Source organism: Pseudopodoces humilis, chromosome 6 (assembly GCF_049639895.1).
Source record: "Pseudopodoces humilis isolate 2021_Gansu_Grassland_sample_001 chromosome 6, ASM4963989v1, whole genome shotgun sequence".
Taxonomy (NCBI): Eukaryota; Metazoa; Chordata; class Aves; order Passeriformes; family Paridae; genus Pseudopodoces; species Pseudopodoces humilis.
The window spans coordinates 70,741,712-70,756,211 of NC_142205.1; the positions used below are offsets into that span (position 1 = coordinate 70,741,712).

General features: G+C 54.5%; 2 protein-coding genes across 5 annotated transcripts in view; one reads left to right on the plus strand and one right to left on the minus strand.

Annotated features, from left to right (window-relative positions):
• Positions 1-8,840, minus strand: part of SEPTIN11 (septin 11) — a 48,733-nt gene extending 39,893 nt beyond the window's left edge. The window contains exon 1 of one of the 2 annotated variants that reach the window (XM_088056227.1): positions 8,742-8,840. In XM_088056227.1, coding sequence (XP_087912353.1) covers positions 8,742-8,744 — 3 coding nt within the window. In that variant the 5' untranslated portion in view covers positions 8,745-8,840. Of the gene's footprint in view, positions 1-7,648; positions 7,759-8,741 lie in introns of those variants that run through there. The other variant, XM_088056228.1, reaches the window with a different exon arrangement.
• Positions 8,841-11,909: 3,069 nt separating this feature from the next.
• On the plus strand, positions 11,910-14,323 carry SOWAHB (sosondowah ankyrin repeat domain family member B). 3 transcript variants are annotated; one of them, XM_088056745.1, is made up of 2 exons: positions 11,910-12,835; positions 12,956-14,323. In XM_088056745.1, the coding sequence occupies exons 1-2, from the start codon at positions 11,930-11,932 to the stop codon at positions 14,177-14,179; spliced, it is 2,130 nt and encodes a 709-aa protein (XP_087912871.1). In that variant the 5' UTR covers positions 11,910-11,929; the 3' UTR covers positions 14,180-14,323. The 3 variants fall into 3 exon arrangements, with proteins under 3 accessions (XP_087912871.1, XP_087912872.1, XP_087912870.1); XM_088056746.1 differs by having other exon boundaries at positions 11,910-12,819; positions 12,988-14,323; XM_088056744.1 differs by having other exon boundaries at positions 11,910-14,323.
• Positions 14,324-14,500: the final 177 nt, after the last annotated feature.

The following is a 14,500-nucleotide window of genomic DNA, read 5'->3' on the forward strand; positions in this document are numbered from 1 at the left end:
TGCCCAAGACCACACAGAGGTCGAAACACTTGCAGCATGTCAGCCGCACTAACCCTAATCCCGAGTGGCTCTGGTAATTACTGCTCTAATAATTATTAATTACTCGACTCCAAATGCTGAATAGCAGGAGTGCTTTCCAGCTGGGTGAATATTCAGCTACCTGGAAACACACAGCCCAAGGTCCCCTGACAGAACTGCTCAATCACGTATCAGAAACCGACGTGAATCGTTCCATTTGTTCACTGACCATCAACTGAGCGTCCCAGAAGGGGAGGCATTTCTCTGAAAAGTTGTTTATTCTTTTACTTTCAGATGGGTTCTTTGTCATTCAGAGCATCAGGAGAGTCTACCACAGCTTCGCTGAAGAGCTGCCGCACAGCCCAAGTCCACACTTCTTCCATGAAGGCTCTCCACAGCACGAAACAGCTCCCGGATCTGGTGCCACTTTTTGTCTCCACTGGACACCAGGGACTTGTGCTGCCATCACCAAATCCTTCTCTCCCCCAGAAGACTGAACCAGGCCTGCGAGAAAGGCAGGAGCATGTATGGGCTCACTCGAAGATGGAAAGATTTAAGGAGCAGGGGGAGAAAAGAACTGACATAAATTAGGTCAAATGCTCCTGAAAAATGCCAGTTACTTTATATATAGCGACAGCACTCTGATATCTTTTAATCTCAGCTTGCCATTGTCAGATATTAGCTGAAATCCCCTGCTTTTGCTTTGGCTGCCATATTAAAGTGCCATGTATTTAATATTAATGAGGCAGATGAAACAGAATGAGACTAGGCTGGCATTTTCTGTGATAAAAGACAGCTTGTGGCAGAAAAGCATTCATTTAAAAGCACTAGGGATTTCTCTTGGCTTGGAAATTACATACAAGATACAGGACACCAACAAAACCCTTTTCAGATGTAATTAAAAATCCCAATCTTCTGATTCTATAGGCTAACAAAGGCATAATGGTTGATCAGTTGTTTCTTCTGCTAAGAAAAGCACACCAGCAGGGAGTTACCTGGCCACAGTTGTGGGAAGATTTAGATAAACTGCTGAAGCAAGACTTGAAAAATTACTTTCCTCACCCCCTCTCTTTGTGCTTATGCTCAGGCAAAAAATCTCAGGGCTCAGAACTCTGAGTGCCCGAGAAAGCAAAGGTATAATGAGGCCTGCCGTAGGCCAACCCAGACATGAAATGGATTTGAAGGAGGAAAAAGCAGCAGCCAATGGATGTGGTGATGAAGTGGTGTGATTTGTCACCAGACGATATCACAAAATCCCTGCACCTCTTGGGGCCTTGACATGAAGATTTGAGGACTGTGCATATGTTCAGTCCCAGATGGCTGTGTTAAGCCTTATAATCACTCCCAGCATTTACAGGGACCAATACCTGCTCGCAGTATGACAAACTAATCTTTTCACTGTAAAAACTCACAATAAATGAGTACAGCTTCCAATTATTTAATTTGACAGTTTCTGACAATACCAGCCTTGATACCTCAAACTAGGAACAAAACAACAACAAAGACTATTGGAATAACACTTGCCATGCTGTTTCTGTGTTCATTCCGCAGATATCAAAAAAATTTAATCCTATCAATTAAAAGGAGACAACAGAGGAAAGAAAAAGATTTAATCATAGGAGAAGCAAGGAAAGGAAAACCCAGCTACATTTATTCACAACCTCTTTACTGGCATTTCCTAGACACATCCAGGTGATGTGAGGAAATCCATGTTCCTGTAGGGAAATGCCAGAAATAAGTCAGTCACAACCCTGTACCTTCACCTTTCCAGGTTGCAAGTCTCTCATTTCCAAGCTAGTCTGTTGCTTGCCAAATTTTGTTCTAGAAAAATTAAGCCAGGACCATCAGCCTGGCACTGTTCATCCATCTGAAAGCTGCCAAAAGCTTCCAGGCTGACCCAGATGAGAGGAGAAGGGTTTACACGTGGGCTGAAGGGAGATGATTTGCGTGCGTCAAAACGCAAAGACATGTCTGCAGTGGGAACCTCTCCCTGGAAGGTGAAAATCAGCCCTGCAACCCCACCTCTACAGCAGTTCACACTCTGGTACTCCCTGTGAATCCCTCTCTGTGCTGCCCTGTGGAGCCACAAGCTCACAGGGTCACCAAACGAGCCATCTCCCCAACTTGATCCTTTCACTTTCTCTACAGAGCCACCACCAGCCTTCCAGAAACTTCATTCAAGTCAAGTTCATGCGCTTACACAATGCACTTTGCGCACTTGCTGCATTCAACACGTCTGGCAAATGAGTTCTGTAGAGCCTTTTGCTTGCACAGGACGTTGTAATTCACTTGGACCCAGTGAAGCCACCAGTGAAACACCCAGACTTGGTGGAACACGCTCAGAGCCACAGACGGCCCCGAACAGCCCAGCAAGACATTTAAAAATATCCCGCTCAGGAGTCAAAACAGTTCCTCGCTTCCACACCCTGCACGTGAGAGAGGTTAATATAATTCCTGAAGGAAAGACATGAGAGGCATGCAGATTTCCAGGAACAGTTTATATTAGAACTGCTGCTGTGCACGGGAATCAGTTCCCAGGAGCCGCTGGCAAAGCAGGGGCAACAACTGTGGCAAAACCAAAGTGTTTTTCAACCAAGCCTTCTTCTGTTAGCTTGTGCCAAGTATTCATGAGCAGATCTGGTAAAGAAATAACCCACAATTACAGCACTTCAATAACATATTTCCAGCAGCTAGATCCCATCTGGAAATAAACCCAGAATCAGAAAATCCAATTAGACAATAGAGAGATCTAAAGAAGCTGTAAGCTCAGATGGAAGAAAGCACCAACTCCTCAAAACAGCAGCAGTCTGCTCTTTGACAGCACTTTATGTGGGATGCTACTACAGAAAAACAAAAACCTTAAGACTGCAAGAAATGATGCAGCTTCTTCCTATTTTCAGACACTTCCAAGAGCTCTAATTGCAAATTCAGATCCTAAGCCTATGTCTCCAAAAACATGGGCACAGCCTGTGTGTTTAAGTAAGGAGTCCCAAAGATAGCTCAAGACTCATAAATCACAGAGCTCAGCAAAATAACTGTCCCTAGCAGGGAAAGGCAGTAATGGCCTTTGGACTACAGCTTGTGCCAGCAGAGCACCAGTTAGATGGAATGAGCAGAGCGCTCCAGAGAGGGAGAAAGCATCTAGAAAGGCTGGGTACTGCTAAAGGAAAACCATAGGGAGTGTTTCTTCCTTCTTGTGGCTCTTCCTTCACCTCACATAAGGCCAAGTGGACCCACGTTCACCACACCTGCCCAAGCTGTGGGCAAGAACAGCTCTGGCAACAGAGTCCTGGCCCACCAAGTCCTGGGTCTGAACCAGGCACCATGGTGCTGAGGATGGGGAAAGGCACCCAGACCAGATGAAGCAGCCAAGAAGGAGCATTCCTTATTCTCACTGCACAGTGGATGCAAACAAGGACTTGCACTCTGTGGAGCAAGAATGACATTTGGGGTAAATTTCTGTTAAGGCTGCTGTTAGGTAGGAGAGCGAGACCCCGCAGTTGGTGCCGTGTCTCTGCTGCAGAGCCTCCTCCAGCAGCAGCAGCATCAGCACTGAACTCTCCCCACGCCGTGGTGTTTGTCTGAACCATTATTACGCATCGCTTACTCCAGCGGGCTGGAGAGCTGCTCACAGAGCTGGAAGTGAAGGCAGCTACACTGAGTACCTAAAAAAAGCTTCGAGTACTATTGGGAGGCCTTTTCTTGTTTATTTTTATATCACCTGGGTGCATCCAACTGTTCTACGCTGAAGCTGCTTTTGAAAGAGCTCCTGCAGCTCACAGGACCGAAGCCTGGAGCCAAACCACGCCAAGGGTAAGGCTGGATGAAGCTGCAGCGTTTGCCAAGCCAACAGAAGACCCCGTGCCCTTGGCATCCCTCCTGCCATGCAAGCACTGAGCAGCCTCACGCCCATGCTCCCAGAACCACCTCCAAGAGCCACAGAAAGGCCACAAGAGAAGCAACAACCCTCAGATGGCTTCAGAGTGGACAGCCAGCCAGGAAAGCTCTCTCTCTCAGGCTGGGAAGGGGATATATAAAACAAGCTTCAGCACTGAGTAAATATTTTATTTCTCAGATTCATGCTGCTTATCTAATCAGTCCCTATCATTATTTTAGAGGCCTTACTCAGGCACTAGAATTGCTTCCCCATCATCTCACCTACACAAAGTAAGGACTTTCCAAGTATCTCCAGCAGGTCCTGACTCCAGCCCAGCTCTGACTGCAAAAGCTAGAGGTCCCGAGTGTGTGGTGGGCTGGACACACGACCTGCCCCGTGACGGAGGCTGTGCTGAAATAAAAGCAAGCAGGTTCCCACCATTGTTAACATCAATGGGAGCAGCAAGAATTGTCTGAAAGAATTTCCTACTTCAAACAAGGCAGCGAGGTGAATAAAGGAAACAAGAAGGTCACAAACTAAAACACACTCCTGTGTGTACCACCCAGGGCTGCTTCCTTGGTGCAGACAGCTGAGCCAGGCCAGGCCCAAAAGCCCCATTTGGCAGCAGCAGGCAAGGAAGCCAAAAACCCTGTGCCCTGGCCACCTCAGCAGCCCAAGCAGTGCCACCCACAGCCATAGCACCACCACATTCACTGTGAGGAGCCTGCGGCCCCCCAGTGCAGAGGCATGGGGCACCCCTTGCCTGGTGCCCATCTCTTGTCCCAGGCCAGCAGGCGTGGTGGCCCTGTGGCACCCAGCAGCACACACAGATGTGGCTCTGCAGAGGTGCTGATCCCAGCTCCTGCTGACCCCAGCGGGTGACAGCAAATCTGCTGCTCAAAGACAAAGCACAGAGGCTTCAGCCCTGCTCTACCTTCCCATCTCCCTCTCCTTCCTCCCCTCCATGGAAACCAGCAGTCTCTCATTATCAATTATTTTTAAGACAGATTGAAGAGTAAGAATACACTGTGCTGTTCTCATCTCCCAGTTACTGTTTTCTATGGTTCCCATGCAAAATCTGCATTCCAGCTTCATTTTCCTCTCAGTTTTTGATAGACTTGTAAAGGGGGGCACACCAAGGTACACTCTTGAATGAACATGAGTCTCACTCCTGCAACACAATCAAGCTCTGGCTCTGTAAACATTTAGGATAAACACATAAGGAGAAGGGTAGGTAGGCCAGAGCCCTCCTCCACACCCTGATCTACTAAGAAACCATGCAACACTGGTCAAGATGCTGGGAATTAATCCAAGAGGAAGAAAAGTGTCCCCTATCCAGCACATCTCAACAGCTTCCAGACTGGAAGTGCCTTATCTCACACAGAGCCCGGATGAGCACAGCATCCTCTCAGCCTGGTGCACAGGCACAGGCACAGCTTTCATCAGCTGAGAGCTCCCATGGCAGCTCCCAGCACCAATCCTGCCAAAACTTTGCTTATGCATGCCTTGCCGTTTGCATGCCAAGATCAGTCTCCATTAAGTCCAGTGAAATTACAGGCAGCACATTACACATGTGCCTTACATCTGTGGCATCAGGGCCTTAAAAAGAAAGCCGCCCATCCTACCAAAACACGCCCTGCTCGGCTACAATTAAACACAGACACTTCAGAGCAGTGTGCTGAAGTTATTTTTTTATGCATACTTTTACAATTAGCATAATGTCATATCCTGCCAGGCTGTAAAAGGTTGTGACTCAGGAATGTTATCATCATTTTAACTGACTCGCTTTTGGTTTCATTCCTTTCCTTTTCCTTTCCCCTTTCCTTTAATTCTCCCTCCAACAAGATGCATGCCACTCATGGCTCCACTTAATCATATTTTGTAAGAAAGCTGGAAAGGCAAACGTTCACCAGTCTTGCCTCGCTCTAACATATAATTAACTACTCCTTCCAACTCCCTGCCACCCTCCCAGCAACACAACAGCAGCATGCAAAGTGGGAGCAGAGAGGATTAGATAAGGAGGTACGTAAGAGAGAACATCCCCAACATCTCCTGAAAGCCAGCCACTGTCCCTTCTCCTCTTATCACCCCAAGATAAAACAACTCCCTTGTCCAAAAAGCACGAATTCCAGAGGATGGAGGTTCTGCCCACCAGCTGCTTGTGAGGAAGCATAGTACCTTCCTCCTTCCCTCTCCCACATGCTCCTCTCACACTGAGGGATGCTTTATCCTGCAATCGGCCCCACTGGACTGGACTCAGCGGTCCACAGACAAGGATTTGGTTTTACTGGTGCCAAACCCTCTGTGGATGTTGTTCTGGGATGGCCCGTGGACTCAGTTTAACGAAAATATCCCACGAGGCTCAGGAGCAGCACCAGTTTAACATAATAACAAAATAAAAGGGCCAAATGCATCCACAAGAACAAACAGCAATCACATCCTGCAATAAGCCACGTTCCTGAGCCTATTCATGCTGCTCAAAAGTTACCTCTCCACACAAAGCCAAAAGGCTCTGCTTGGCAATACCCTTCAGCTTGCCCTAAAAAAACACCATCTGAAGCCTTGATTTCAATGCATATTCTTACACTGAAAAATAAACTTCAATTTCCAAGCATGCTTTAGACCTTAAGATCAAGGAAACATTTCAGAAGAAGCTTTACAAATAGCTGGTATAATTTATAGGTATTCTGTTAAGGAACACCAGCTCTTACTGTGCTTAGTAGCACAACTTCCCCACCTCCAGTAACACCATTAACCCCATCTCCATACATTTACTTTGCCACATCAGAGGAAACATACAGCCCCGCAGATCCATAAGCACATAATAAATGCTAAAAGAAACTTCTCTCATCCTGGTCACGTCTTGAACGCAGACCATTTTCTTATTTTGAAAGGGAGCCACATTCAAGTCCTCTGCTCGTGGGCAACTTCTATGTTACTCCCAAGCACTGAAAAAGTTACCGGGAAGTCGGTCGAATCTCTCCCTCCCCCGGCCGACGACGCACAAAAGTGCATTCAGTCTGGTCACGGTGGAGTTTCATTCACGTCTCTGCAAGCTGGATCCTTTTCTTTTTCGGCATCTTTTCGTTTTTGCGGGTTTGGGTTTTTTTTAACTTTCTCCCTTGCGCGGGGGAAATCTTTTGTCTTTCCCAATGCGAACGTAAAAACCCTCCCGGCCACCACATCCCCAGCAAAACGGTCACGCCGGAGAGCGCAGGACACGCGTGCCCCTCGAAGCCTTCCCTGCGTGCCGGGACTGCCGTGCCTCGGCTCCCGGGGAGCGCGGGCACGTCCCGCCCGCCGGCTGCCAGCCCGCACGGGGCACAGCCCTTCCCGCTCTCAGCTTTTCCCATCGCTGAGGGAGAAGGGCAGAAACACGCGCGGCAAGGCACCAACCCCTCAGCGGCGGCGGGGGCACCCCCGCCGTCTCCCCCTGCCCGCGGGGCTCCGGGAGCAGCCGCCCGCCGCGGCCCCGCCGCAATCCCCCGCCGCGGCCCCAAAACCGGGCCAGAAAAAGTTTTGCGCGGGCTCCCCCGGCCCCGGAAAAGGGCAGAGGAGGCGCGGCGGGGCCAGCCCGCAGTGCCCTCCGGCATCGCGCCCCCGCTGCCCCCGCCGCCCCCCGCGGGCACCCCACCCCTACAGCCCCCCGCACGGCACCCCCGGCAGCGCCCGTCGCCGCGCTCCGGAGATCCGCGCTCGGGCGATCCGGGCCCGGGCCCGCGTTGTCCCCGCCGCCCCCCCGGCCCCGCGCACCGCCGGTCTGCCCACGGCCACGGCCCTCGCGCTGCGGTGCTCTGCGCTGCGCTGCCGCCCGCCGCCTGTGCGCTGCCTGCTAGCACTGCAACATGGCCACCCGGCGGGGGGGGCCCATGCGCAATGCAAAGGGGCCGGGCGGCGAGGCGGGACCCCCCCGGCCCTCCCCCGGGGCCGCCGGGCAGCGCGGGCGGGCGGGCGGCACCGCCCCGCCGCTCGGGGAACCCCGAGAGGCAGCGGGAGCCGCGGGGGGCTGCAGGCAGTGCCCAGCGGTGACCCCGCTGAGCCCGCTCCTGCCCACGCCCCCCAGGCCGGGCCGCGGGAACCCGTCCCCTAAACGCCCAAGGGGCTCTCTCGCCCACCCTGGCAGCCCCACGGCTGAACGCACAGACACGGCCGCTCCGGAGAGCCTTGCAAAGAGATGGCTAAGCCAGCAATCAGCACGGGCCTCCTACCAGCAGTTAGGCGAAGAAGGAGCGCGGGGATTCGGCAAAGAGCTATTTACAGCAAGGAAGAACACAGGAGCCCTTAACTCCCTTGTATAACAGCACAGAGGACAAAACCTGGCACCTCAGTTCTCTTGTTTCTCTGAGCGCTTCTGTCAGACACACACACATGCACACAGTTTTTCAACAAATTTGGTACAATTTGTTACTACAAACAGCAGCCACGGTGCCCAGTCGCTCTCCCACTCCACTAAAGGATTTCCAGGGATGAAGAGAAGCGTAGCTGGCTCCTTGGCACTCCAGCTGACAAACACTTAACATCCTGGTGCTGAGCATGATGTCCCTTTACCTAAAAAAGGGGGAAGTCTTAGGTCTAAGCTCAACATGTCTTCTTGCAAATCTTTGACCAAAGTAGTGATGAAGAAAGGGCCCTGCACTGCTTTGTGAGACATAAAACCCCAAACAGAAGACAAGAGACCCTATTTGCTGCACACATGAAGGATACACTGAATTGTGGACACACCAGAGCTACCACCATGTGTGAAATCCATAGAATCAAAAGAAAAAAGCCAGCAGAATAAAAGCTGAGAGCACAAGTAAATGACCTGGGGTAGTGGTAAGCAAATGGAGCTCTGCTGTACGCTTACCATTTGTAGTGCCTTGAAAGTCAAGCCTGTACCTTTTCCCTCCAAAAGCCATTTCTGTACGGCTACGTAGTAACACGTGGCTGTTTGAAGACGGCTACAGAGTCCAGGTATCTCCTTCCTGCATCTTTTAAGATTGTGTTTTGGAGAACTCAGGAGCTGATCTTGGAGTGGTCACCCTGAACCAGAGCCCATGGGAGTGCGCTCAGTGACCCTGCTCCTCACCAGCACCTGAGGATCTACACCTGGGCACTGCCTTCAGCTGGACACAGGTGCAGCCCTGACCAGCAAAGCTGCTACACCAACAGACATCCAAGGGTGTCTACCAGGAACATTTTGCAAACACAGCTGACACGGTGCTTTTTTCATTTTAACATGTTAGGCGTTCATGCCAGTATCCAAGGGAGGCTTCGCTATTAGACTCGTTATTGCTCTTGTAGCAAATTCCTCCTGCACGCACAGCTCCGGGTGAGGAGCCAGGAAATGCACCCGGACCAGTGCAGCCTCTAGTGGAAACCTGGTGATCCTATCTAAAGAGTTGCCCTCGTGGCACCTGTGGGTGAGGCAGACAGAGCTTCCCCTCGTCTGGATTAGAGATGCATGATACTCCTGCATCAGCATAACTCAACCAACACAAAAATCTCCCGCGCTCACACAACCTTGATGTGACTCACCGTGTCCTTCCTTGGCCCGGAGCTGGGAGAGCTGTGGCCGAGTTTCCTCTGCAATACTCATGCACATACACCTTCCTGGGTATGGCTGGCTGAGCTGAAAGAGAGAGAGGGGGGAGAAAAACATTAGCACAAAGAGATGTTCTGCAATCTTCCTAGATCTCAGCCAGTGCAGCTCTTTTCAATTCCTAATGTTCAGTGCAGTTCCTCACAGTTTCATACCTGTTGCTAACAAATCAACACCCAGGCAAAGGGAATTGCCAGCCCCGCATTCTAGAGACCCCATGGGAGCTGTTTCAGGGCTTCCAGAGCTGGGCATCATTTTGCAGACAGAGCAGAAAAAGGGGCTTTAATGCCCTTTTGTGTCCTTACAGGGCAATTTGTCAGTTAAAGGGGATGAGAAGGTACACAAGCAGACACAGAAGTCTGATAACTTCCCTCCTTTTTTAAAGACAAACATGGGTACAGAGCTCCCTAAAGGCAACATCTTCTAGGACAACAACAGAAACGTACAAGATTAAGTGGTGGGCTTTTTTTTTTTCCCTTTAAGGTTGACATAGTGTTTGATCTTGCCTCCATGTTGTGATTAGTTCTACTTGGAGCTCACTCAAATTTCACCCAAAGAATCAAAAGACCTGCTGCACCCAAAACCCCCAAAGAGGGTGAGACTGAGGTAAATTCAGGCATTCTGAAGAGCCCTGCCCACAACCAAAAGTGACCAACTTGCAGACAGGGTAAATCATTGGACAATAAGCAGAAACAAGAGTCTCTTTAAACCTCTCAGCATGAAGTGGGTGATGAAGCAAGCCCAGGTAGCAGGGCTATACTTTTCCCTGCCTGCCTGCAGCATTACACCCCCTTAAACCCAAAATGTGTTTTTCAGCCGGGGCTGTGAGGGGAATTGGCCCTTGAATCAAAGGGAGCTACCCTCTACACAGACAAAGGGCATCACCAGCCTCTCAAATGGGTCACAGCCAAGGGGACACCACTGAAAGCCTCCTGCTTAAGCCTTAGTTCATTATGCCAAAGCAGCACTTCCCATAGTAGTGTTTGCCACTGCCATTTATTTGGATTTTTTTATCTTCACAATCTACCCTCCTTTCCTATTTGTGATCATGGTTACAACCATTCTGCTCCACTCATTTCCTCTCAGCGGCTTCTGCTCAGAGCCCGCTGCTAACAAACGCTGTTGTGACTACAATCCAGGGCTCATCAGAAGGGGAGGGAGAAATGTATTCATGCCTTGGAGAACAGCACTGAAGGAACGTGCAAAGTGATAAAATACTAACACGAGCCTTATCCTCTCCCCAGCGCCTGCACCTCAGCCAGATGAACACCGTGGATGGGATGGAGCTTGTACATGGCATCCATCACAATCTCTGTCCGTGGTTCGTGAGGGCTGCATGCACTTCTGGGTTTGCAGCAGGCTGGAGGATATTCCAGCTGCTTACATGACAGGCAGCTAAAAATATTTATGGATAGCTGGGAGCCTGCAGCAGAGATGGCTTCTGAAGTGTGACTTAGGGCCTGATCCAGACCTCTTTAAAGCCAGGGAGCCTACACTGAGCTCAGTCCCTCCCTTCTCTGACTGCAAGACAGAAATTCCAGCACACCTTCTCTCCTACACTTTCTACTCACTGCTCAGTCCCCAAACTGCTTGGGGCACGGGCTATCATTTGTTTGGTGTGCACAGGGCACGCTGCCCACGGGGGCACTGATCTTACCCATCCCTCTCAGCTGTTATGAACACACTTGTGCTAATGGCGTGGGCAGTTCTGACCAAATGGAGATCCCCACAACAGTGCAACGTGTGTCCGTCCAACCTCTCTCAGCCACGCAGCAAACACAGAGATGAGATGAGGTGAGATATGATTTGACTACAGACACTCTGGGTATTTGTGTTTGGTTGTCATACATGGGTACAATCCCACACACTTGTAATAACAGCTACCCCAAACCACAGCACATTCACACACCTTTATTGCCAGTTTTCCTAAGTCACTGAACCAGAGGGCAACTCTGGTTGGGAGGCATTTCTGGTATTTAGGTGTCTCATGGAGCGTTGAATGTCCCTGAGGATGGAGACCTACCTGCTCCAGCCAACCTGTTCCCATAGCTGACCACCCTCACTGTAAAACAGTTTTCTCTCACACACAAATGGAATTTCCTGCATTTCAGTTTGTGCCTATCATCTCCTGTCCTGACACAATGACTGATAAGCAGATCTTTGGTCTCACTGCCCGCCACTTCTCACTTCTCACTTCTCAGCTCCGCCCGCCCCCCTAGCCTGCTTCTCTCCTTCGGTATCACCTCTCCTCAGCGCTGTCACCCCAGCTCGCACGTCCACGGCCCGCCACCCCGGGCAAAGGCGACCGTGGGGTGGCGGCCCGGCCGCGGAGGAGGAGGAGGAGGAGGCGGAGAGGCCCGGCGCGGCAGGAGGCGGGTTTCCCCGCCGCACCTGAGTGCAGTGCCGAGCACCGAAGCACAGCACCGAGCACCGATAGCCGGCCGGCGCGGAGCATGGCGCGGGAGCTGAGCCAGGAGGCTGTGCTGGACTTCCTCTGGGCGGCCGGGGGGCGAGCCCCCAACACGGCGCTGCTCCGCCACTTCCAGCGGTTCCTCCGCGACCCGGCGCTCACGGAGCAGCAGCGGCGGGAGCGCCGCGAGTATTTCAAGAGCCTCGTCAACTCCTTGGCCACCGTCCACCCCGCCGCCGCCCCCGGCGCCTCCAAGGACATCGTCCTCCGCCGCAGGTACCGCGACCTCCTCGATGAGGAGCTGCCGCCGCCGGAGGAACAGAGGGAGCAGGAGGAGGAAAAGAAGGAGCCGCCGCCCCGACGCGGCCCCGACGGGCGGCGCGGGCCCCGCGGGGAGGCGGCGGGGCAGGGGCGGCCCGGCGGGGCGGGGGGCCGCGCCGCCCGGGCCCGCGGCGGGCCGTGCTGCGAGTGTCGCCGGGCGCGCCGCGCTGCCGCCGCCGTCCCCGCGCCGGGCCCCGGCCCCCGGCCGCCCCGCTGCCGCTCCCCGCCGCCCCCTCGGCAGCCGCCCCCGTATCGGACCCAGCCGCTATCCTCCGGCCCCTGGGCGCTTCGCCCCGGCGGCACGGCGCACCCCCTGCCCCCGGCGCTGCCGTCGGCTCCTGGGGGGCTGTCCCCCGCCGTGCCGCCCCGGTGCCTGTCACCACCGCCGCCCGCCGCCGGGCTGCCCTCTGCCACAGCGTCCCGGTCCCGGACGCCACCGCTGCCGCCGGGCCCGGAGATGCCGCCTCCCTACAGGTTGCCTCAGCCCCGACCTCCGCCGCAGCCCGCGACCGGGATGCCCTTGCAGGAGGCCCCACGGCCCTCAGCAAGCCCAGGGAGACGACCTCCCGCCGGAGCTATCCAGTCCCCGCTGCTGTCATCGGGCCCCAGGGCGCTGCCCCCCCCCGAGCTGCCCCCATCCCGGTCTCTGCCGTTGCTGTCCCCCCCCGAGCTGCCCCCATCCCGATCCTTGCCGCTGCTGTCCCCCCCCGAGCTGCCCCCATCCCGATCCTTGCCGCTGCTGTCCCCCCTCGAGCTGCCCCCATCCCGATCCTTGCCGCTGCTGTCCCCCCCCGAGCTGCCCCCATCCCGATCCTTGCCGCTGCTGTCCGCCCCGGAGGTGCTGCCCCTGTCCCGGTCCCTGCAGGCACTCCCTGCCAGCCCCTCCTCGTCGCCACGGCTGTTACCAGGCCCCGAGGCGCTCGCTTCCAGCAGGCTGCCCCCATCGCAGTCCAGGTCCCTGCAGCAGCTCCCCACCAGGCCATCCCCAGACTTGCCCAGGGGATCCAGGGGGCTGACCCCCAAGGGACAAACCCAACCTCAAGTCCTGCGGCTGCACCCGCGTCAAAGCCTGACACTGCCGTCAGATCCCGGGATCCTGCCCCCCACCAAGTCCCCCCCACCCCAATCCCTGCCACAATCCGCCACTCTCCCATTCCCACCCCGCTCCCTGCAGCCTCCCCTTGCCAGGTCACCCCCATCCCAGTCCTTGCTGCCGGCGCAGGGCCCCGCAGTGCCCCAAGCCCCAGAGAGCCAGCCCCCAGCACCGCTGCCTGTTTTCCGGAGCATCAGGTGCCAGCTGGCTTTGTCGGAGGGGCAGGGCACCCCCCCATCACTGCCCGATGACGGTGGGCGGCAGCCCCGCTCCAAGAGCTCCCCCAGGAACGCCTCAAGCCGGGGACCCTTGGTGCCGCTGGGACAGCGGGAGCACGCCTGGCTGGTGGCGATGTCAGCGGGCCGCTGGGCTCAGGTGCGGGGGCTCTTTCTGGAAGAGCCTGAGCTGGCCCTGCAGAGGGACTTCATATCAGGCTTCACGGTCCTTCACTGGCTGGCCAAGCACGGCGACGGGCCGGGCCTGCAGGAGCTGGCAGCGGCGGCGCGGCAGGTCGGGCTGGCCCTGGACGTGGACGCCCGCTCGGGCTGCGGGTACACGCCGCTGCACCTGGCTGCCATACACGGCCACCAGCTTGTCATCAAGGTGCTGGTGCTGCAGCTGGGCTGCCAGGTGCAGGTGCGGGACGGCAGTGGGCGCCGGCCGTGGGAATACCTGGGCAGCTCCACCTCGGGGGAGATCTGGCAGCTGCTGGAGGCACCCCGCGGCACTATCATGTTCCCCACGCAGCCCCTGGCCCGCAGCGTGTCCTCTGTCAGCAAGGTCTCGCCGTCCAGCGGCAGGACAGCACTGCCTGCCTGCCTCAGGGTACAGCTGGGCCGTGGGACAGTGTCCCACCAGTCCGGCAGTGACAGTGACTGACACAGCTCCCCGGCATCCCCTGCCAGCAGGGATGGGACCTCGCTGGCCACCCTGCGAGAGGAAGCCACACAGGCAGAGCAAAAGCTGTGAAACAGACTGAACCTGTTGAAGAATGTACTTTTAAATTATTCCAATGAACTGTTGTCCGAGCCTCTCTCTGTCCTCCCTCCCATTTCTTGCCTTTCTACCGGTGCAAGGATGCAGTAACTCTGCTGGAAGCAGGAAGAACGCTCGGGAGGCAAGTCCTCTGCAGCTCACAGGGCTAGTACCAGCTGCTGGGCGCTGCCACGATCACCAGCATTAGTGGGACCATGGCTTTGG

Excerpts from the sequence above, each read along its gene's own strand:
- SOWAHB (XM_088056744.1), top strand. The coding sequence starts at position 11,930 with ATGGCGCGGGAGCTGAGCCAGGAGGCTGTGCTGGACTTCCTCTGGGCG.